This window comes from Parasteatoda tepidariorum, chromosome 4 (assembly GCF_982258835.1).
Source record: "Parasteatoda tepidariorum strain Cologne lab strain chromosome 4, Ptep-v5.0, whole genome shotgun sequence".
NCBI classification, from domain to species: domain Eukaryota; kingdom Metazoa; phylum Arthropoda; class Arachnida; order Araneae; family Theridiidae; genus Parasteatoda; species Parasteatoda tepidariorum.
The window spans coordinates 99,507,491-99,530,846 of NC_141758.1; the positions used below are offsets into that span (position 1 = coordinate 99,507,491).

A 23,356-nucleotide genomic window follows, 5' to 3' on the forward strand; every position below is an offset into this window, starting at 1 on the left:
GCTTTGGTGTCGCCAAGGCAGCAAAATTTGTAATAATATCCAAACCTTTTAACAAATAAATGACATATTTTTAAAATAAATGCAATTTGAAATAGGTTTCTTTCACAAATAAATAATGTATGAAAATCGTAATAAGTGTAAGCAATTAATGTTTTTTTAATCTTTTTTCTTAAATAGAAAATTTCCTCCATTGAAACCATTAAGAAATTACACTGGAATGGATTAAAAATGATTAATGATGTATTTCATCAGGTCACAATTACTTTTTTGACCAAATGTTAAATGAACAATAAAAGAAAATTAATTTATAAAACTTTCAATATTGATCGTTTTATTAGAATTAAATGCTCAGATAAATTTGTAGAAAAATTATATATTTGATAACATAGCTCTAATTTGATAATAATTTATACTTTAAGTACAGCTTTCACATCTAAAACATTTTTATAAGGCTCTAGAAGAGGATAAACTTCTTCTTCAAGGAACTCACTAACCTATTTAAAAAAAAAAGAAATACATTTATGAACATTTTATTATACTACAACCACAAAATAGTTTTTTAAAAAAAAAAAAAATAAATAAAAAAAACAGGTCTATAAAAAATTTTTTTTTACAGATCGGTTGCTGAACGGAATTTAATTAAATTCATGTGACAATTTAATAACAATCGCAGAAACAAATAATTATAGAATAATTTTTAATTTAACTTTCAGATTTAAAACAAAATAAATTATTAGCAGTGATAAGGGACTTCAAGAAATGTAAAAAAAAAAGGTATAACATTGCTATTTTTAAAACATCACTAGAAATGTAAAATTTTGAAAAATTTGAAACTGGGAGAATGTTAACAATTCCAAAAAACAATGCACACAGCTACAAAATACCACACAGCCACAACTAACAGAAAATATGATGCGAGTGCTAAAAATTTATTTCAAAACTTAATATACAAATTCTTAAATAGGGAATTAAAAAAAAAACTATTACTTTTTTAAAGAAATCAGAAGAAAAACACCCATTATAGATCATGCTTAACTTGATCAAGATATATAGATCAACTATACTTCGAAAATTTTTTTAAAATAATATCTGCTCTGAGTTCAGTTTTGTTAAACTATGCTTGTTACATTACAGCATCAATTGCAAGGGCGGTGGGGGGGGGGGCACAAGAACAATATTGAAGGGGAAAAAAGTAAAATCTTAAAAAATTGAAAGACACATCCATTAATACTAATAAAAATTCATGATCATTCTTACATAATATCGGTTTATGTTAATACAAAATTTTAATAAACCTACATATTAATATACCTCAAAATCAAGCTTTTGAGTTTAAATATTTTTAAACATTATAAAGAATTGAAAGCAAAAGATTTATTTACATAAATTACTAAATTTTGAAGAAAAAATAAATAAAAGCCATTAGATTAAAAAAATGAATTAAAATTTTCATTAAAGTAATATTGCATCTTAAAAACATTATTTATACATACATAACAAAAAATAATTTTTTTTCGTAGTTTTAATCTTGTGTTGGAATTTAATATATATACATGACGAAAAAAAAACAACAACTTATAAACTTGTAACAAATTTTTTTTTAAAATCACTTTAAAAATTTGCTGTTTAATTAATCAAGTATACAAAATAAATAATAAAAATTAAGAAATTTTCTTGCGGAACTATAAATTAGCAAATTGAGTTCTTCTAAGTTCATAGTTGAGTTTGCAAATATGGTTACTACATTAGTGTAGTTTTAAAAATTAAGCACTAAAAATTAAAAATAAATCTTTATACTGCTAAAATCTAAAAATAACAGCATTGAACACGAGGTTAATAATCTTAAAAAACCAACATCATCTCATGCAATTTTTCAGAAACTTTTTTATAATCACAATTCTTTTGTTTAAAAGTTGCTATTATTTGAATTACAATGAAAGTCAAATTACAATAAAGGGACCTAGTTAAAAATCAAGAGAATGACAAATAAATTAAATTTTAAAAAAAATAGAGTTTTTAATACAAAAATAAGTAGGGACAAATGCTAAAACTTTATGCTTTGTAATTTTATCCCAAAATGACTTCCAGCAATTGTTTTCTCTTAAAGGCTATATTTTCATACAACAGAAAAATTTAACATTAACTTCATAAAAAAATGACTTGCACTTATTACAGTATTATGTTCTTGAGTCTCGTTACCTAAAAAATATGCAATTTTAAAATTTAAAAAATTAAATAAAATAAAAATTTTAAAAACTATGGTTCCAAAAAGAGCAAATAAAAAGAAAATAATTTTATTTTTAGAACATCAAACTAGTTCAGATCAGTTTTAGTGTATCATTTGACATGAGAACAGTGTTTGGTGGTGTTAAAAGTTAATTAAAACTAAAAAAGTCATGCACCCTACATTCATTATTTGTCTTAATGCAAGAAATGTGCATTTCTTTCTATAAACCTTCAAGAAAAACACGATGCACTTAAGTTTAAAATAATACACACAAGAACTACATAAAACATATACAGAATTGCCACTCAAACCGGGAAAAAAAATTTCCTGTACATACTATACACAATATATTAAGAGAAAAAACACAATCACTGGATTCTTGTATGAGCTGTACTGGGATAACTACACTAGCTATAATTGCTGAAAAAACTTAAGGAAAAAAGGAACAGCTGAACATACTTAAAACAAATAATGCTATAGTAAATTAACTAGTTTAATATACAGGGTATGTGCTACATTTTAGATTTTCAAATTCATGACTTCCCATGACTAATTCCAAGAGTTTTTAATGACTTAACGAAGTTACTATTTTCCTTAACAAAAACACAAAAATAAATTTAAAAAAGCATTATAATGACATTAATTGAAATGATAGGTATAAAAAAAAACTGCTATACTCTGCATCTTCATGTTTATAGATTTTAAATTTAAAAAATAGAGTAAAGAAAGAGTTGAAGCAATAAAATAGCTTGAAAAAATTACAAAGGCAAATAATTATTTATTTTTTTCTGCAGAATTATATTCGAAAGATACTTTTTTTGTTCATCCGAAAGAAAAGAAATGCTCCTGATTTTTCTGTTCTCATTTCTGAATTTAAAAAAATTCGCCAATGACTGGCTTGCTTCAGCTAGAATTTTAAATTGATAAAATAAAAAAATAATTATAATAATTCTGAAATCACAGAAGTTTAAAACATAATTTGCTCTAGAAAGATTTTTCTTTACTTTTTGAAAGAACATCATAATTTTTAAAGAACATGATAAAAACATTTTATATTGTAATAAAATATGACTGTGAGTGGGGATTTTGTTACGAATTCAGATATTCGGAAGAACAAAAAATTGGAGTGGGCAATTCCATTTTAAAAAGAAAATTTTTCAGCGACCAAAATCCATGACATTCCATGATTTTTTAAAAAAAAATAGTTGAAATGATGACATTTCATGAAAAATTTTGTTGAATACCAAAATTCATGACTTTTCAGGTGTGCGGATACCCTGAATATAACTGAAATATCATCCTTAAATATTCCATAGATTGCACTTAGTGTGGTCACCATTTAAAAAAGACGAAAATAACAGACAAAATCCCCTGTATTTTCCCAGTTTCTAAAGAAAAACTCAAAATTTCCTGCATTTTCTCTGTTATTTTAGGTGATATTTAAATTCCCTGTATTTTTCAGGCTTTCCCTGTGGAGTGGCAACCCAGATATACAAATTACATGCAATAATAAAAGCTAAATCATTATCATACCTGTTCAGGAGCTCTACCAACAAAAGTTTTTGGGTCCAAGAGATCATCTAATTGACTTCTGACTGGAGCAAAGAATTCGCTTGATCGGATCCGCTGAACTAAATCATTATCACCTCCTTCCATTTTAACAACTTCGGCTGCTTGCTGAGAAAGGACTCTTATCTCTTCATGGCAAATCTTGAAAATATCAACAAATTAATACATTTATCAAAATTAAAATGTAATTAAAATTGAAATAACCGTCGTTGAACAGTCGACACAATTTTTGGGTTTATGACTATTAATGTTCACCCTTGTAGTCTTTTCATTTTGAACTCATTCCAGAAGACAAGGTCAAGTGTAGGGAGAAATTTGTCTTCCTGGAAGACTTTTTTATGGAACTAACCCGAATTTGAGTTACATGGAAAGGAAGACTACGAAAACCTCCCACGGTTAACTTGACATGTTTTCATGTGATGTAAGAGCCTTCTAGAAACATTTGTTGATTATTGAAGGCTCTAACCCTAAAAGTTAGCTTGAATGCACCATAAAGAAGGGGAGGAGTTACTACACACTAACACTGGGTGGAGTTACTACATACTAATATTTTGCATTTGGTATTGTGTAATTTCATATTCTTGCACTTTTTGATTGATAAATTGAGGCAAGTATATTCTTGTGAATCCTCAGTTACCTAACAAAAAATGCTATAAATTCATCTAGTAATCAATAAATTAAACTTAAAATTACAACATACGTCTAAAATAAAAAATTGAATAAATTAAGTAAGACAGAAATTATGCAAGAAAGTTAGTTCGCTGCTGCCTAGGTCATTAAATACGTAATTACGAATATAAAAATCAAAATGCATATTCAGATCATTTATAAAAATCTTCATAAACAGAGAAATAGAGCCGCGATGGCTCAGGGGATAGAGCGTTCACCTTTCAATGAAGTAAACCGGATTCGAATCCAGCGATGGCTGGTCGATACGAATCCGCATGCAGCTTGCACAGATCACAGTGCCAGGGGTAGAAGTGACCAATGAGAAAAAAATAGGATTGTTTTGAAAAAAATATAGGATTTTCTAGAAAAAAAATATAGGATTTTCTGGAATAAAAAATAGGGCAAAAAAGATCTAAATTAAATTGAAAAGTATGGATCATATATGAATAACTTTAAAACTTAATTATTTAACACTAAAAAAATTATATAAACAATTTTCCGCAGCTGAATGGTGACAATAAAATCATACATACCTCATTATTGCTTTAAAAATTAAAAATCACATAAAAAAATTGACTTTATCAAACTAATGACTTTTTCAATAATTAACATTTTATTTACTCCTCTTTATTACATTAAATTATTTCAAAAATTATGCAGCATTGTTTTTATATTCATTTATCATTCTGCAAAGTCTTTAACTTTTTGTTGCCAGCATCAATAAGTGCTTGTCCAGCCTCAATATCAGCCATAGATTTCCGTTTGAGTCCTTGTTTTAGCCTCTGGTTTCCTTCTTCAATCATAGCCTGAGCTGAATAAACATTTTCCTTAAAACCTTTCAATTTCTCCTCAGTTGATTTTTTTACAGAAGTACTGGGCCTAGGCTCTAAACTTTCTCTTTTGTTATTTCCACACAAGAAGCATTTTTTCTAACTGAATCTTTTATAAGTCTTAAGCCTACTAGCGTGTTTAAATTCATTCTTGACCTTTCATTTGTCATAATTCGTTTGCTAATGGAAAAGCCACGTTCCACAGTGGCTTGCCCATGAGAAACAGAGAGGACTGACTTCACAAGTTTAGTTAAAAAGGGATATTTTAAATTACCATTACCATCTTTAAGAACAAACACATTGTTCCAGTACTTGTCAATGGGAATGTTTTCAGTTTCCTCGGGAACATCTTCATTTGCATACAAATGCCACTCGTCAGTCAGTTTATCAACACAGTTCTGTGGTACGATGTGGGGTAGCATGTTACACAATCTTCTGATTGTAGGCAAAATATTCACTACAGGTTCTTTCTTCACAATAGGGTGCACAATTTGTAAGGATTGTAACAGTTTATTTTTCAAAGGCAATTTCTGGAGGAGGTATTCAATTATTATAACATAAAATTTCTTAGCATTAAATAGAAATAACTCCTTTTCTTCACTTTTTACCAAGTTAAGTACCCTACGAACATTATTGCCCACATCGATCTTTTTTAGGGGCAAGGCATCTTTGTTCAAATCTACCTCAAGTAATTTGTCGCCACCTTTGTCTTTCAAAACTTCTTCTTTAATAAAGCGTTGCATGATTTTTATTATCAAATCACATAACTCATTGTATAAAGTGTCAATCAATGAGTTTTTTTCTTGTAATAGCTTTAAAATATTATCAAAAATTGATCCAACACTGATAAGGAAATGCAAATAAGCTGATAATAAAGGATCTTCTAAAACTTTTTTAATGCTTGGAAATCTATAAAGCTTTATCAAACTACTTTTCTGTTTAGGTAGATCTTCTATAAAATACTCCTTTAAAGGAGGCAAAAGATGCAGGACTCTTTTGCAGACAGTAACAACAGAAAGCCATCTGTTGCTCACATATCTCAACACTTTAGAATATTCACAACCAAAATGATCAATTTCTTTTTGGAGATCCACTTTCCTGGAAGGAAATTTGGAAAACCATGAATAAATGTTTTCCAAAAAATCAATAATATTCCCAAATTCTTCAATAGCTAAACCTTTTCCAAAGGCATTATGAATAACATGTAAATTACATGTACCCACATTTATTAATCCATACTTCCTAACTTTCCGTAACTTCTTTGTCGAATAGTTGAAAAACACATTTATTAACATTCGGCCCATCAGACCCAAGCATCACTATATGCTTTAAATCTATTTCACAAGAATTTAGAATTGATTTTATTGCATTAAAAATGTTGAGAGCAGTTGCATGCCCCAACAGTTCTGAACCCAAGTATCTCTCGGATATACCACCATCACAAGAGCACCAATATCGAATGTGCACATCAAGTTGTTTCAAATTTTGCTCATTAAGGGTCTCATCAAACATTAATGAGTAATAAGGTTTTACTCTATTAAATTCGTTGGTGATTTGCTTCAAAAAGTAAGGACCAAGTCCATGTGATATAGAATAAGACACTTTGGTGGAACATAAGGTCATCCCAGTGCACAAATTTGAGTCTGGGAAGACAGATGAAAATACTTCTTTTATAGCATCCTGCGATAAAAAGGAATAATTGTTCAGGGCAACATGGATTGTCCATATAATTTCAGATCGCAATATTTTGTCTTCAGAAGTAAGAGTCCATACTTTTTTTGATTCAGTAGAGCTGGATCCTGGCTCCAAACAAACACTATTGCCAGCAGCAATTACGAGACGCTTTTGAGAAATATCCTTTTTCTCATTAAAAGTCTTTTTATGTTTTTTAGTGCCTGAATGCTGCAAAAGCTGAATTTTGCCACTATTGCTGATGTTTACAGTAGCCAGACAAACAGTACAGTAGGCAGAATATACATCTTTACCTTTTTGGCACCAGTCTTTAACTTTACCATTATTTTTATCCTCTAAATCAAGCCAATCATCACGAAATCGTGTCAAATGATTTGGCATCTTTTAATTGTACTTATAAATTAAATGGATTAAATGCAATAAATATAAAAATAAATTAATCAAAGATAATAAAATAAAAACTTAAATAATCTAATTGAAAGTTAACATTTTGAAGCAAAATATTAACATAATAATTTAGTTTGCCATCTACTCAGAAAAAAAAGTCATACAAAGTAGTATAAGCTTAGAAAGCACTAAAACTAATTTTCTGTGTAGTCAATGACAACACTCACTACTTCCAAAGGGTAACTTAAAATGGGTGATGAAGGTCCAATCAGGTAACAAGTTATATTCACTCCTCTGAATGAACCAATGGAAGTTGACAGAAAAACTCCCCCAAAAAGAGGAGGAGACAAAATTAGTTAGGACAATTCCTGTTACTTCCATAGAAGAAAATAAAACTGGTGAATAGAAAAAAAACTGACCTTGAGGTGTCTTCATCTTTGAATAGAATGAGTGACCCATGGATATTGAGGAGAGATACAGCAGATAAGGAAAGAAAGAGTTTGACAGACAACTGCAATTTCCACAAAACCCCCCTCTGACTTTTTTAGTGATATTGATAAATAATACTCTATGATACATTCCATTCATGCTACTACTGGTTCTCTGTTATTTCACCCTTTATTGACAAAAGGGGTGTTGTTCCACAAATCTACCCAGGCCCTAACAATAGGAGTCCACACACTAACTTAGTCATTGTACCTTGAAACTTTTGTTAAACAACTACAAGAGATAGGGAGGGGGGGGGGGGGAGAACACTATTTATGTGTTCACTTACCCATTGTCATTAAGCAGTATTGAGGACAAGTGAATTTCAAAATGATCATGACTATCTGAGGAAAGAAAAATCTAGAAAATTGTCTTCTATAGTAAAAAAAAAATATTAGAGGGAAAAAAATATAGGCCAATTTTGAAAAATATAGGAAATAAAGGAAAAATAGGAGGCTTTCTTAGCTTTTTATAAAAATATAGGAAAAATAGGAAATATAGGAGGACTTCTACCCCTGCAGTGCTGACGCGAAATATCCTCATTCCTCAGTGGTAGACGGATCATGGGTTAGAGCAACACCTCCTAGAAAAGAGTAGGCCTCTGCACGGGTTACCATAAGTATCCCTTAGTAGTCCAAACGTAATGACATATTTCGCATTTTTAACCACTGCGCAGCTTAGTGCCCCGAACGTAATGACATCTTTCTTATTTTTCATCAACTGCACAGTTAACTTCGTCACATCGGACTACTAAATTGATCCGTGCTGAGGCCTTCCTTATTCTAGGAGGTGTTGGTTAGAGTCCCTTTGCCGCCAAGTTAATCGTGGGATGTCTTCCACTCCATATAACACAAAGGTGGGTTAATTCCATCAAAAAGTTCTTAATGAAGGCAAATTTCTCCCAATACTTGATCCAGGAGTTCCCTTGTCTTCTGAATTGGGTTCAAAATTACAAGGCTATGAAGTTGAACATTACTAGTCGTAAACCCAAAAATTGGTATCGGTTGTTCAACGATGGTTATAAAAACAAAATTAAAAAATAAAAACTTTGCTGATGAATTGAGAAAGATAGAAAACTTAGCAACAGATGCCGCTGAAATGAACTTAACCTCCCAGTCACCCCTACCTTAAATGGTCGGGAAACGACCTTGTCGAGCGCATTTGAGGTCATCTATTTCATGGTCGGGAGAAGACCTCATCGTACGCATTTGAAACCATCGTTGTACTATCAGAAATAATGCTCATAATCTCATGTATCTTGGTAAATCGCAATATCTGATGCGCCGAAAAATTGGTAATCCAAACATTGGATCGGCAATGATTACATAGCATCAATATTTTCCGATGTATCGCCTAGACCTACTGTACACATTTACAAAACCACCAGTTTTTAAAATTAAAACATACTAACTTGTCTGTCTTTCCCAGCTTTCACCATGGCCATAAGAATGTTCTCCGTAGCCATAAAAGGTAGTTCTTCTCTGATATGTCTCTCAATAACTTTAGGGTAGACAACAAGGCCATCAAACACATTTTGAAGGGTATTTAAAAACACATCTGCTGCTAAAAAGCTCTCTGGTAATGTGATACGCCTAAATAACAAAATTTAATGTAAGTATATCAACAAATTTTCTTCAGAATGGCATAAAAAAAGTGCATCAGATGATGAAATGAGGGTTGCCACAGAAAAAAAATGAACAAAATAGTTGCTTTTAGTAGCCTAAAGCACAAAAATAGTTGCCAAAAACTATGAAAATAGTTGACTAAATAAGAACAAAATTTTTTTTAATAATAAGACTAAAGTTTTATTATATAACTTAATTGTCATATACCTTGATCCACTTAGACAAGTTGGTAGAAAATACCATAATTTTTATATAAACGTTAGTGTTCTAGAACTAAATTTTTAAATCAAAAAAATTAGTATATTTGCAGAAAATGAAATACTTTTAATTTCTAGAATTTATTCAAAAAATACTTTTTCATTAAAAAACATACTTTTTTAAAAAAAATTTCCCTTTTATCAATAATTGATATAGTACAGCATTTTGTACAAAATATTTTACACATAGGGAATTTTAGGGATTTTTATAGACTTTAAAATAAAAGAACTGCAATATTTTCCAGTTATGATTAACATTAAAACAACTTGAAATGTTATGTATTATGTTTAGTCTTAAATTTGAATAGTAATAGGCATTTAATTCATCAAAGACAGTTAATTGAATTTTATAAAAGAGATTCGCTTTATTATGTATTAGTGACACTTATTTAAATATTCAAACAAGCACTAATCTGCACAAGGATTCTATTTCAATTGCAATTTTTAAACAAAACATACTCAGTATTAGGGAATTTTCTAAAATATACAAAAACAAGGAGAATTTTTATTAAACCAGTAGACCGGGACAGGGCGCGTAGCCAAATTTTTCAACAAAAAATAAGCACCATTTAGGTACTTTTCAAACACTCAAAAAATATTTTAAAGCACTTTAAAAAAATATGATTAGGCAGAGTTGACAAATTTTTGACAATTAGTGACTTTATCTGTCATGTCAAAAAAAAAAACTTTTGACATAGTTCTTGGCAATTGTCAAAAATGCAAAATTTTGGGGTAAGGATAAATATTACCTACTATAAACATGAAGTATTTTTAAATTATCATTTCTAAACTAATTGAATCCTGAAATTATGAATCTCTTGCAAAATGTAGCAGAGTTGCCCATGAGAAGGCAAAAATCCTTCCCACTGAATCCAGCTCAGCATATACACATGCAGATCTGCAAGTATTTCATCAAATATGTAAAACGAATGGAGTTTTTATAAGCTACGGACCGACGGAACGCCGAAATAGATTGGAGTTGAATTTATTTTGAAAACGTTGTATAGAACAATGCTATTTTGCATAATTGGTGGCGAAAATAAATATGGTAAAGAAAAAATCTCATTTTGGAAAAGGAAAAATAAAGCACATTTTAAAAACACCCTATGAAAAAAGCACCTTTAAGGGTTTGTAAAAAACGAAAATTGAAAATAAGCACTTTTTAAAAGTGCTACGCACCCTGCAGGAGGAACTGGCAAAATCCAGTAGCGTCGGCAGCAGTACGTTTGTAATTTTAGAAAATGACATGTCCTGAACATACATAGAAATCAGGAATATCTAAACAAATTTCTAAAAATCAGGGCAAAATGTGATTTAAAAAAAGAAAAGAAAATACCTATTAGCACTGTCATCCAAAGTCCGTTCCATCATTTGATTTTGTGCTGTCATGAGGGCAATGAAAAGATCCCCCATTGGAAGCCTGGCTAAGGAACACACACGCTCACAGCGCATAGGATTCCGTTTGTATGCCATAGCACTTGAGCCTATTTGCGTCTTTTCAAAGGGTTCTTCAATCTCCTTTCGACTTGCCAATAATCGAATGTCTAAACAAATCTGCAATAAAATGAAAATAAATTCAAAATAAATTACTGCACAGCTTTTTTCTTTTAGTAGCTAAACTATGAAAATGAAATATTAGGTCAGTAGTTATATGCATTTTAAATCCTCAGAAGGAAATTATAAATTATAGGAAATGCTTTCAGGAAATTATAACTGTTATTGTTTGTCATTTATTTTTCTTTGCATTTACATTCCATTATGAGGCCTTGGGAAACAGCCAGTTTTTGGTTTCACCACTGACAACAGAAAGGTTCCCGCGTGTTAGCACGCAATGTGTCCCCTGATGAAGTGCTGTTCTGGTAAAACACATATCTTAAATTTTTATAATTTCTGCTTTCTGCTAGAATTGTTTTTCTGACTTTATAAATTAAAATGAAACAAATTTGGATTTAGCTGCTTTAAGCACTCTTCTATTTTGTTTTTTTTTTATTTCAAATGTTACTTACTTATTTTATCTGTTTCTGAATTTGTAAATTAGTTTCATTCTTTGATTAAATAAAAAATAAAGTACAGTCATCCCCCCTTTTATTTAAAAAAATGTAACATATGATATAATTAATTTTGTTCAACTAACATAAAGTTCTACTAGATTTATGTTTTATTAGATAATACGTTTGTTAACTATTGCCAACAGGGAAATATTTTTATTACCTTACTAACAGTTGCTGCTAAGCTAGCTAAACTAAAGACTACAAAGCAATCAATCTTTCTGCTGTATGTTTGTCCAGTCACAGTATAGGCCCTACAACATAGAGAAATAAAATAAGTGTTGTAAAAATTATAACAGTGTGCACACATAAAGTAATAAAAACATTTACAATACCTTTTAAAACCAGCCATTTCTGTCACTAACTTATCGAGTTCTTTAACCTTAAAAAGGTAAATGATGAAATTAGCCTAAATTATATATAAGTACGGAAAATAATTACAGTCTTAATGAATAATAAACTGTGTGAAATTTACAGTTAATAATAATTTAATTACTATTAAAAAATAATTTTATTCCATTAATTTATTATTTATGAATTTATGGTTAATATTTTTTAAGGTATAGTCACCATGAATGAATGATATTTAAAAAAAAAATTACTAAACCAATATTTCAGACACCAAATCTTTATCTCTCAATATTAAAATTACAAAGATATCGAACGGTATTAAAATTATTTTCATACTTCAAGTAGAGATTAGAAATTGTCCATTAGTTAATGTGATTGAATTTCAAATTGTGCAAATAAAATTAAGAATGATATTTTATTAGTTTATACATAAAAGTGCTACCATATTTTTCATAGGTTCAATACAACAGTAGTAAAACTAAAGATTAAAATATTTATAGTTATATTTTAACAAACAAAATTCTTATCCACAGAGATAGAATTTTAAGGCAAATATTATTACTGCACTTAGTATATGAATGTTTAAAAATTTAATGTTGTCAGCAGAAAAAGTAAAGCACTTCCACAATGTCTGGATAATGAGCCGTGGAGCTCAGAGGATAGAGCGCTCGCCAATGAGATCAACTGGGTTCGAATCCTGGCACCGACTGATAGATTTGAATTCCACACGCAGCTCGCACCAACCACAGTGCTGATCTCAAATATCCTCAGTGGTAGACGGATCGTGGGTTATAGTGCCCTTGCCGATAGGCTAACCGTAGGTTTTCGTAGTGTTCCTCTCCATGTAACGCAAATGTGGTTTAGTTCCATCAAAAAGTCATCCACAAAGGCAAATATCTCCTAATATATTATCCAGGAGTTTCCTTGTCTTCTGGATTGGGTTCAAAATTACAAGGTTACGGAGATGAACATTGGTAGCCGTAAACCCAAAATTGGGTTACTGTTCAACGACAGTTATAAAATTTTTCTTAAATTAAATGTCTAGATAATCAGCACCCCACTGTTAAATGCTTAGAACTAAAAAGTAATTAGTAAAAATAATGCCTTACTTTTTCATGATTACCTTCAAACACTGCAAGAAAGCTGGCTTGAGTTCCTGTAGTGCCTTTTACACCTCTGAATCGAAGATCATCACGAACTCTCTGAATGTTAATAAGATCTGCCACAAGATCAGAAATCCAAAGGGAAGCCCTTTTTCCAACAGTCGTAAGTTGTGCAGGTCTATAATCAATATGAAATAAAAATGTTAAAACAAATAGCAATACAAAAAAGTTTTCAATTATGCTTGAAAATATGTAATAATGTCACCAAATCTATTTAAAAAATGCAGTGAACTAAATATAGACAAGAGTTGAATTTTATATTTTTATTAGTTCAATTCAAAAGATTAATGAATAGTTCAAACCTGAGAAGTTCAATTTAATCTACATAATGAATAGTTCAATTTAATCTATATAATATGAAACGCTTATAAGTACATGGTTATCAAATAGAGCTATGTATTTTACACATTTTTCTATTATTAAAAAAGAATAATTATTTACATATTATGTAAGAAATGAAAAATGAGAAATTCTGAATTTTTACACTAATTAAATAAATTTATAGAAAGTAAAAACACTTTTTAATATACAAATGAATAAATTTTGTCTAAACTTACTGCATATGAGTAAATCCTAATGTAGGCATGTTCTTATAGTTCTCAGCAAACTTAGAGAGTCTATCAATGCAGCGAGCAAGCTAAAAAAAGAAACAGTAGTTCAAAGATTATAAAGGATTTTGATATGGTGATTATCAGAGAAGTTATTAGCTAAATTTCTAAAGTCTTAGCCGAAGGCAAATCTTAAAAATTTTTAAAGATTAATTTTTTTCCTGCAGAAAACTTCAAATCTTAATACAAATTCAGTATAAATTGAACTATTTTATAAAATGCGAATTCAAATCAAGAGCTATTTTATAGTTGGGGAGGAGTAAAAAAACTATGCATACCTGTCAACTCTGGAGAAATAAAAGAACGGAGATTTTATTAACATTATTTTTCGGGCTACGTAAAGTTTTGATACATCATGCATAATCATGTAAGTCAAAATTAGAAATAATATAAGCACTTACATTTAGCAAAGTAAAAAATATGTATATAAATCCTAATCTAAAGAGGATTTTTTAAAATCATTATTTAAAATTACTTAAACTATAAACACTCAATATACTCCTGTACTGGCAATAGCACCATCAGTTGAGGAATAAGAGAAGTATTTTTGCCACTAATGGATATTCTATCGGCAAAATTCTTTTTTTTATTTTTTCAACAAATACGGGAAATTTGAGAATATACGAGTAATCAGGAGATAGTGGTAAAATACAGGAGTCTTCATTAGAAAACATGAGACTTGGCAGGTATGACTATGAATGTGATAGAGGATGAAATATGTAGATGGTGTTCTATGGTCTGAAGTGTTCTTTGAGGAAAAAATACAGGTTGGTGTAAATTTTTGATAACTTCTTAGGCTAGAGCAGTAATACGAAAAAACCTCAAGAAACATTTGATGTCTTTTTCTCCTGGCTATCTTTTAAATAAATACATTTTATTTTAAATAAAATGTCTCTTTCTTTAAGTCTTTTATATTTTAATAAAAGAATTTTTTATGTCTCACTTATTCTTTACTGTCGCGATTCTCATCATTCAGAGAAAAAGTATCACAGTAGAAGATTAGTTTTTATTCTACCCTTAGATATTTTTTATAGAAATTCGGGCAGGAGTTAACATTTTAATTGCCAGTCGAATGCAAGTGGTTATACTATATCTAAAACTGAATAGTGGTAATCCATAAAGATAAAATCAAAGTCTTATTTTATCAATCATTTTAGTTTTTAATTTATAATAAGTTTATTTTAATGAATAATATGCTATTGTTTTACGAGAAAATATATTTCATAAAAATAATTTATAAAATTTTTTAAAAAAAAAGTGAATCAAAATGACTATGAACTGAACAAAATGTCATTGAAGTTTTAATTCACATAATTAGCTATTTATTTATCACAGGAATCAGAATCCCAATAAAATAGACTATGTATCATAAAAAAGTAATAACTTAATTTTCAATTATTTTGATAAGAAAATTTAAAATCGAATTGTGTTTGATGTCTAATAGTGCTCCATCAATAACATTCCTGCTGATGGTTACAAGTCAAGGTTTTGATAAATGTACTATTGTGGCTTTAAAAGTTGTTTTTATATTCTTAGTTATGGCTCTAAATATTCCTAAATCATTCTTATATTTCTAAAAAAATCTATATAAAAAAAAAACTTTTAAATAACAAATATTCTCCACCCAAAATTTGCACATAAAATTCTACAATTATCATAGCATGCACAAAACAAAAATCAAACAAAATTGAAAAAAGAAATACCTTTATTAAAAAACAAAGACTCAAAAGCAATAAAAGAAAAAGAAGTTTACATACCTTTGGCAGTAAAATGTTAAGGGCATCTCTAATTAGTATTAAATCCTAAGGATAAAACATAGAATTAGAATATATTTTAATCACAAAAAAATTTATAGCATGTGCAATAACAAACATACACTCACACGTATATATATATATATATATATATATATATATATATATATATATATAGGTATATATATATATATAGAGAGAGAGAGAGAGAGAGAGAGAGAGACAAAAAAAAAAAACTACTAACATATTCAAAAAAAATCTAAAATAAATAAATATATTTTTTAAATGGTAAATAATAAAGTCTTTTAAAAACAATTATGAATGAATAGTAATTAGCTCAAATACTATCATTCATAACTTCAATAATTTATTATTTTAATTAATTTGATTAATGAGAGAAAAAGGTTTAATTGAATTAATGATAGGAATTGTTTTAAATTAAAAGTAAAAAAAAAAAAAATGTGTCATCATGTCACATTTGGCAAGTTTAATTAGTAAACAATTTTGAAGACCAAATTGTGAAATAATATGATTGAATTGTTCTTGAAAAATAATTTAAAAATATGACTATTTTTAAATTTTTTTACTAAAAAATATTACTTTTTTAAAACTGTTTAATTGGATTTATAATTTATCATAGATGATGGTATTTGAAATTATTTCTTTTACATAATTTAAATAATTTCAATTCAGTAAAAAATAAAAATAAAAACTTAATTTAAAATTAGTTCTAGATATGCAAAAAGAAAGATAACATTATGGATTTAACCTCTTTCTTGACTTACTCATTCTTACTTTAAAGAATCTTTACATAAGTTTTTTTTTTTTTTTTTTTTTTTTTTTTTTTAAATATTTGAGCTTTGCCTTGATGATATCTATTTTGGAAGGGAAAAAAAAAGCCAAAGGTTATATACATGTTTTCAAATTTTTTTAAATATTTGAACTATATACGTATCAATCAAGCAACAGATATATAATATTCTGGTCCTTACCTTCAATAATCACTAAAAATTATTTATAAATATTTCAATAATTTTTTTAAAATCATTAAACTTTCAAGAAATAAGTAATAAGTTATAAACTTATGCATAAATATAAATACTATTTGAGCAATATTTATTTTCAAAACATATTTATGATACATAAACTGTTTTAGAATTTTTTTTCTTTTTATAGGATGTAATTTTACCTATTCATATGGCCCCTAAGTTAAAAATCAACTCAGAGTAAAACTTTTTGTATAGTTCAAAATGCGCTATGTATGTTCATTCTACGGTCAATAAAACTTTTCTTCTCAGTTTACAAAATCTTAGTAAATTAAAGACAGTTTTTTCATAGAAACATTTGAAAACATACTTTTCACCTGAATTACTAAAAATGTGTCTTATCTTAGATAAAATTAGTTTTTTTTTTTTTTTGTTGTTGCTGTTGATTCTAGTCATTTTTTTATCAACTATTTTATTCAGGGTAGAGATTTCTTTTAGAAGAAATTTATTTCTTAAAGGATATTAGAAAAACTGAAAAAATAGAAGGAAAAAAAAGAGCAAATGGTTTAGACATGAGTATTAAAAGTATATACAAACAAACAAAAATAATTAAAGGTATGTTTTATTTTAGATAAAAACACAATTAAAATGATTCCTTTTTGTGGCTTTATTCAACATTGTCTGTCTTCCATTAATTTCTTCGTAAGAATAATTTAAATTTAAACTAATGAAATTCAATAAACTACAAAAAATTTCAAGGTTTTTACATTTACTTTAGTTTTTTTACATAATCACTATCTTCATATTATTTGCTTTTTCACATGGAATTTTGAAACCTATATAACCTATTATAACATTTTAATGGTATTTGATATAATTTTAAAATTAAGTTCGATTATTTCTTTACATAATTTTTAAATAAGTTGCAATCACAATAAGCAAAAAAAAATTTTTTTTTATTAGAATCATATTTTTTCCATATTTTAGTAAATATCTTAATTATTTATTATAGTAAACAACTTAATTATAATTAATAAATAAAATTATACACAAACATAAAAACCAGGGTTGGGGTTTTGGACGTCCTTAACTGGTTTTGGACAGGAAACGTGGGTTTTACTGTCTTAAACTGGGTAAAACTGTCCTAAACTGGGTAAAACTGTCTAAAACCTTGAACTTTGGTAAAAGGTAAAAATTCTATAGGTGTAACCATTGTACACATAATAATTACATGTATCAATAAATATTTGATATTTTTTATACAATTTACTTTAACTTATCAAAAGAAAATAATATAATATAATAGGAAAAGGTTTATAATTTTTGAACCTCCATAATTCATTGAACAACAAAAGTGAATACCTAATCCTTTAAATATGAATATGCTTCTAATACTGATAAATAATATTTTTGCATAAGGATAAATAATGCAATATTAAAAAATAATGATTTTTTTTAAAAAAAATACTAAATTTGCTTAAAAATTAACCTTTTATTTTTCACAATATTTTTTTAAAAAAATGTTATAATTTCTGCATCACAGGATGATAAAAAAGACATCTATTTTTAAAAAAAATTGTTTTCAAATATAAATATATTTGTTTAAATTGAAAATACAAAATAACTGAAAAATGTATTAACAGTTTTGAAGGGCATAACATCGGTTTCAGTTACTGACACTGGTGATGTATCACCACTATGCTATAAGAATTCAACATGAATGAAATAACAGTATTCTTGAATAGTACTATAGGTAAATAAACCTATTTATGACTAACCAAGCACTTAGTCCCTAATAGCTTAACCTGTATGGCAAAGTCCAACTTCAGCTATGTACTATTGAATGAGAGGACCAATTGAACTTGATTACTGATTAATCTTCCTTTGTTTAATGTTTAAATTGAAGAGTCAAACAATATTATTAAAACATTATACTTTTAAAAACGAATATTCTGTAGTAGATTTAATTACTAATATGTTATTAGTTCTATGTTTATTTTACCTCTTATATATTGTTCAGATAAAATTGTGACATAATTTGAGTAAAAGGGCTTTGGACAGTTTAAGACAAAGGGGTTTTGGACAGGACGGTTTAAACCAGGGTTTAAACCGTGGATTAATCCATTCTGTCCTAAACCTTGCCAACCCTGGTAAAAACTAAAAGTTTTTAAAACGAAACATGTTTCAAGGCTATAAACATAAAAATAAAGGATCCATTATACTAAATTGTGCATAGTAAATAGCTAATAACTTGTAGTTATTAGTAATAAAATAATTAACTAGTTAATTGTAAAATAATTAAGTAGTTCATACTGAAATAGTTGTCTAGAAAAATGCTTGAACAGTTAAGTAATTAACAATATAATATAACACAGTAAAAGGCTTGTTGTTATCTAGTTTTAATTCAATAGCAAATATCATTAATTTAACAAATGCTAGATGCGTTGACATTTTTGGCAAGCAGGTTCTTGACTTGGTGGACAGATCTATTGTTGAAACCGTATAAAAATGTCTCAAGTCAAAAACATGCCTCAAAGCAATATATGAGCTCTTACTGTATTATCTCCAACATAGCAAGATGTTGCTCCCAAATGAATAATTGGTGCAGCTTTAGGGCATTGTGCAGCAAACACGTGCACATGAGCCATAACATCATGCCTAGTCAGCATTTCTTCCTTGGCTGCAGCTTGAAAATCTATCTTGTCTACATGGGCTTCCATTTCAGCAATTTGTTCATCTGTGATTTTTAGACCAAGGCTCTTAATATAAACAAAGCTTTTTAAAACATTATTTTATGTAACATAACATATTAATCACACCGTGTTAAAATAATGAATTTAACAAAACACAATATTAGAAAAAAAGCGTTACTGTCACTGATCCTCAAATTATGGAGAATAACAGCAATTTGTAAAATATGGTCTTAATATGGTTTAAAACAGGAATTTTTGCATATTTTGCCTTCAGAACAAATGAAGAAAATCAAAAAACATTTCAAGATAATTACGTAAGTCACTTAACAATAGATTATCCATGTAAAAAAATTATTTTTTTTAGTTTGTTATTTTTCATCATTTAATTTACTTATGGTCAAAAATTTTTGAATTGTAAGGAACACTAATTTTATGCCAACTTATTTAACTTAGCTTTTAATGTTAATGTTTAAATTTAATGTTAAAAACATTTAAATTGTTTTCTTGACTATAGAGACCTCATTTTCAAGATTGATGCTACCTCCCTTATTTTGAAGTTACAAAGAAATGTCTGCTTTCTTAATTTAAAATTTTATCTTTTGCACGAAGTTCTAGTATGAGAAAATACAATAATTAGATCAAAGGTTATTTAAAGATTTTGCTCTTATTTTTTATTGTTGCCTTGTGCACAATAAATTTTTAATATAACATGAAAAACTCGAAGCAAGAACATCAGAATGAAATTATTATTAGACATTAATACAAACATCCACCTGTATCACTAACCAAACTATAATCTATTCTCAGTTATATTTTTTAAATCTTTTGTTTATTTTTATATGGAAATGGGAGCTTCAGGATAATTGAAAAATGAGCTTTTCACTGGCAAAACAAGGGAAATAGATTCTTTAGAGAAGCATACTCATATTTAATTTTATAACCATCCATGAACAGACCACCCTATTTTGAGTTTATGACTACTAATGTTCAACTCTGTAGCCTTGTAATTTTGGAACCCAGTCTAGAAGGCAAAGGAACTCCTGGATCAGGCATTGAGAACTTGCCTTCGTGGAGGACCAACCCACATTTGTGTTGCATGGAAAGGAAAACCATGAAAACCTGCCATTGTTAGCCTTACAGCAAATGGACTCTAACACATGAAACGTCTATCAGTGAGGATATTTTACGTCAGAGTGATCGGTGGGAGCCAGCTTCAGAATTCGAGTCGACCAGCCATGTTTGGGATGGAAACAAGTTCACCACTTTCTGAGGCGAGCGCTCTATCCCCTGAGCCACACCGGTTCAACTTAGATCCAACGACTAATTTAATGGATTCAGCTTCTTTTAATATAAAAGTATATGCTTCAATGTAAGCCAGTGATCATTGCTATTTCTCTGAAGTTATGATGAACTCTTTGTTAGTGTTTTTCTCTCCTGTTCACTTTTGGTTGCAATTTTATAAGCCTCTCAATATTATTAATATGAAAAATAAGCTAAAAAAAATTCCCAGTGTCTGACACTGAAGAAAGAGGAAAATGAAACCGAAAAATTTCAAAACAATCCATGAGTAATATTTCAGGGAACATACAATGTTTGCAAGATTTTTTTTCTGAAAATTTTTATAAAATTCGGTCATTTTTCAAAAACTTAGTATTTTTAAAAAAAGTTTCAAATTTTTCACAACAAATGCAAAAAGTAAAAATATCACTGAAAAAATTTCCCAGTAATATTCAATACACAACCTCTAAGTGGTAATTTTATTTATATGACTTGATACATTTGATTTATAAATTTTTAAAAAAAAATTTATTGTTTTTTGGAAATTTTCAAGATTTAAGGCTTTTGCAAGAAAAGAATATGCTACATAAAAATTAGGAAAAAATTCAAAAGTGAGGTATTGTCAATGAACAATTTTAAGGAGGTAATACTTTTCGATCATTAAAAACTTTGTTTTTTACACTTGACCCATTACTCCTTACTGTTAAGAGGATTTTTTTTTTTTTGCTAATATAAAGGTCCAAAAAAAAAAAAATTATGGACATATCATTTTCTCTACAAGTGTTTCAATGCCACTATGATAAGAGCCATTTTATTGTTTTGTAATTGTTTGCTTTTTATTACCTCAACCTTTTGGAGGTAGAAAAGAAAATCAGCATTTACTGTAAAGTGTTTCCGCAAAAAAAAAAAATAATAATAATAATAATAATTATGAAAACACGAGAAAATATGAAGAAAACAAATTTTTTACTCCAAAACATGCTATTATTTTTAAATAGAATAATTCTAAAAATATGCATGCTTTATTGACACAAATTACAAATAATATTAGAGTGATAATAAGGAATATGACATACATGAATGTTAAATAATTAAAATATTAAATAATTTTGTATAATTTAACATTGTAAAGGATAAATTTACCTTTTCGGCCTTAGCAAGGTAAATCCAAAGCTTTCTCCAGGTCGTAAATTTTTTAATATCACTAAAATTTCTAGACATTTCATCACTCGCATAGCGGTTAGAAAGCGGGGATTGATAATGTGAAAACATGCTGTCGGCCATAGTTAATATCCACTTACTAAGAACGTTAGTAAATTACGAAAAGAAGTGGCAGTTTTCCAGATAAACTACACTTATATATGGAGATGGAAAAAAAAGAGAGAAATTTTATCTCCTCATAAGTAAAGAAAGATAATCGCATCCTAATCACAACTACTCATGCCTTTGTTTACAAAACAATATTAGCCGCTATTGCCATTTTTGTAAAACAAAATTAAGGTTGGAAGTCAAGCATCACTGGCTGCTGTCATTGTAAGGGTGGGTGACCACTTGGATCAGTCTGCGTAGGGACCGAGGGTGTGCGGTATTGGTCCTCGTTAAACTGTTCTACCGTAAAGTGCTCGACTTCGCGCGCAGGTCGTCGGGCTACCGAAGCGGGGGTGCTATCCCCTCCGCAGAGGATCAAAATTGTGATGGCCTGTCTTCGGATCATCCTCCGGGATGTTTCCCAGACCGTCGCCAATAGCCCATTGTGCAGCTCTAGTGCGACGTAAATTAACAACAACAGCTTTCACCGATTAAAATTTATGATAGAGGTCACTACAAAAAAAGGTATCACATGATATACGAAGTAAATACCTTTCACTAAAATCAAAAATTAATTCGTAGCTAGTAAATATCTCCCTCAATGTTTCAAAAATAAATCATATTTTGTGACACTATGGAGCTGCCATCAGTGTGCGGGTGGGTGACCACTTGGATCAGTCTGCGTTAGGACCAAGGGTGTGCGGTATTGGTCCTCGTTAAATTGTGCTACCGTAAAGTGCTCTACTTCGCGCGCAGGTCGTCGGGCTACCGAAGCGGGGGTGCCATCCCCTCTACAGAGGATCAAAATTGTGATGGCATGTCTTCGGATCATCCTCAGGGATGTTTCCCAGACCGTCGCCAATAGCCCATTGTGCAGCTCTAGTGCGACGTAAATGAACTAGAACAACAACAGAAAACAGAGGTAAAATACGATTAAAGCGGGTCTGAAAGGGTTAGAGAGCGAATTCCCCTTCTCATTTAGTGAAAATTATTAACAGTAGAATTATATTTCTCATGCCGATGAATTGATGATAAATAACACTTTTCAATTTCTCACATTTTGAACTGTAAAGTTACGTTTGTTTTCGAACAATTATCAATTCACTTAAACATTTTGTGCAATTTATAGACATATACGTCCCAGATCGCAAAGCAGTCTGAAATTAACATCTTAAGGTCCCGCAGTGGACTGATCATTAAGACACGGTTCCTTGCAGATCACCGAAGTCAAGCATCACTGGCTGCTGTCAGTGTGCGGGTTGGTGACCACTTGGATCTTTCTGCCTGGGCACCGAGGGTGTGCTGTATTGGTCCTCGTTTAACTGTTCTACAGTAAAGTGCTCGACTTCGCATGCAGGCCGTCGAGCTACCGAAGCGGGGGTGCTACCCCCTCTGCAGAGGATCAAAATTGTTATTTCATGTCTG

At 29.3% G+C, this 23,356-nt stretch overlaps 1 protein-coding gene across 1 annotated transcript; it reads right to left on the reverse strand.

The window, feature by feature from the left end:
- Positions 1-304: 304 nt before the first annotated feature.
- On the reverse strand, positions 305-22,243 carry Adsl (adenylosuccinate lyase). The gene is made up of 11 exons (XM_043043552.3): positions 21,767-22,243; positions 19,208-19,411; positions 15,670-15,714; positions 13,862-13,941; positions 13,251-13,422; positions 12,126-12,172; positions 11,954-12,044; positions 11,079-11,296; positions 9,272-9,452; positions 3,761-3,937; positions 305-494 (listed from the first exon to the last, which is right to left on the reverse strand). The coding sequence occupies exons 1-11, from the start codon at positions 21,905-21,907 to the stop codon at positions 408-410; spliced, it is 1,443 nt and encodes a 480-aa protein (XP_042899486.2). The 5' UTR covers positions 21,908-22,243; the 3' UTR covers positions 305-407.
- Positions 22,244-23,356: the final 1,113 nt, after the last annotated feature.

Bases quoted from the DNA above. Each gene is read 5' to 3' on its own strand.
- Adsl (XM_043043552.3), bottom strand. From the start codon at position 21,907: ATGGCCGACAGCATGTTTTCACATTATCAATCCCCGCTTTCTAACCGC. The intron at 15,715-19,207 runs GTAAGAGCTCAT...TTTTATCCTTAG, and splicing joins GCTATGTTGGAGATAATACA to GATTTAATACTAATTAGAGA. The intron at 3,938-9,271 runs GTTAGTATGTTT...GATATTTTCAAG, and splicing joins AAGCTGGGAAAGACAGACAA to ATTTGCCATGAAGAGATAAG.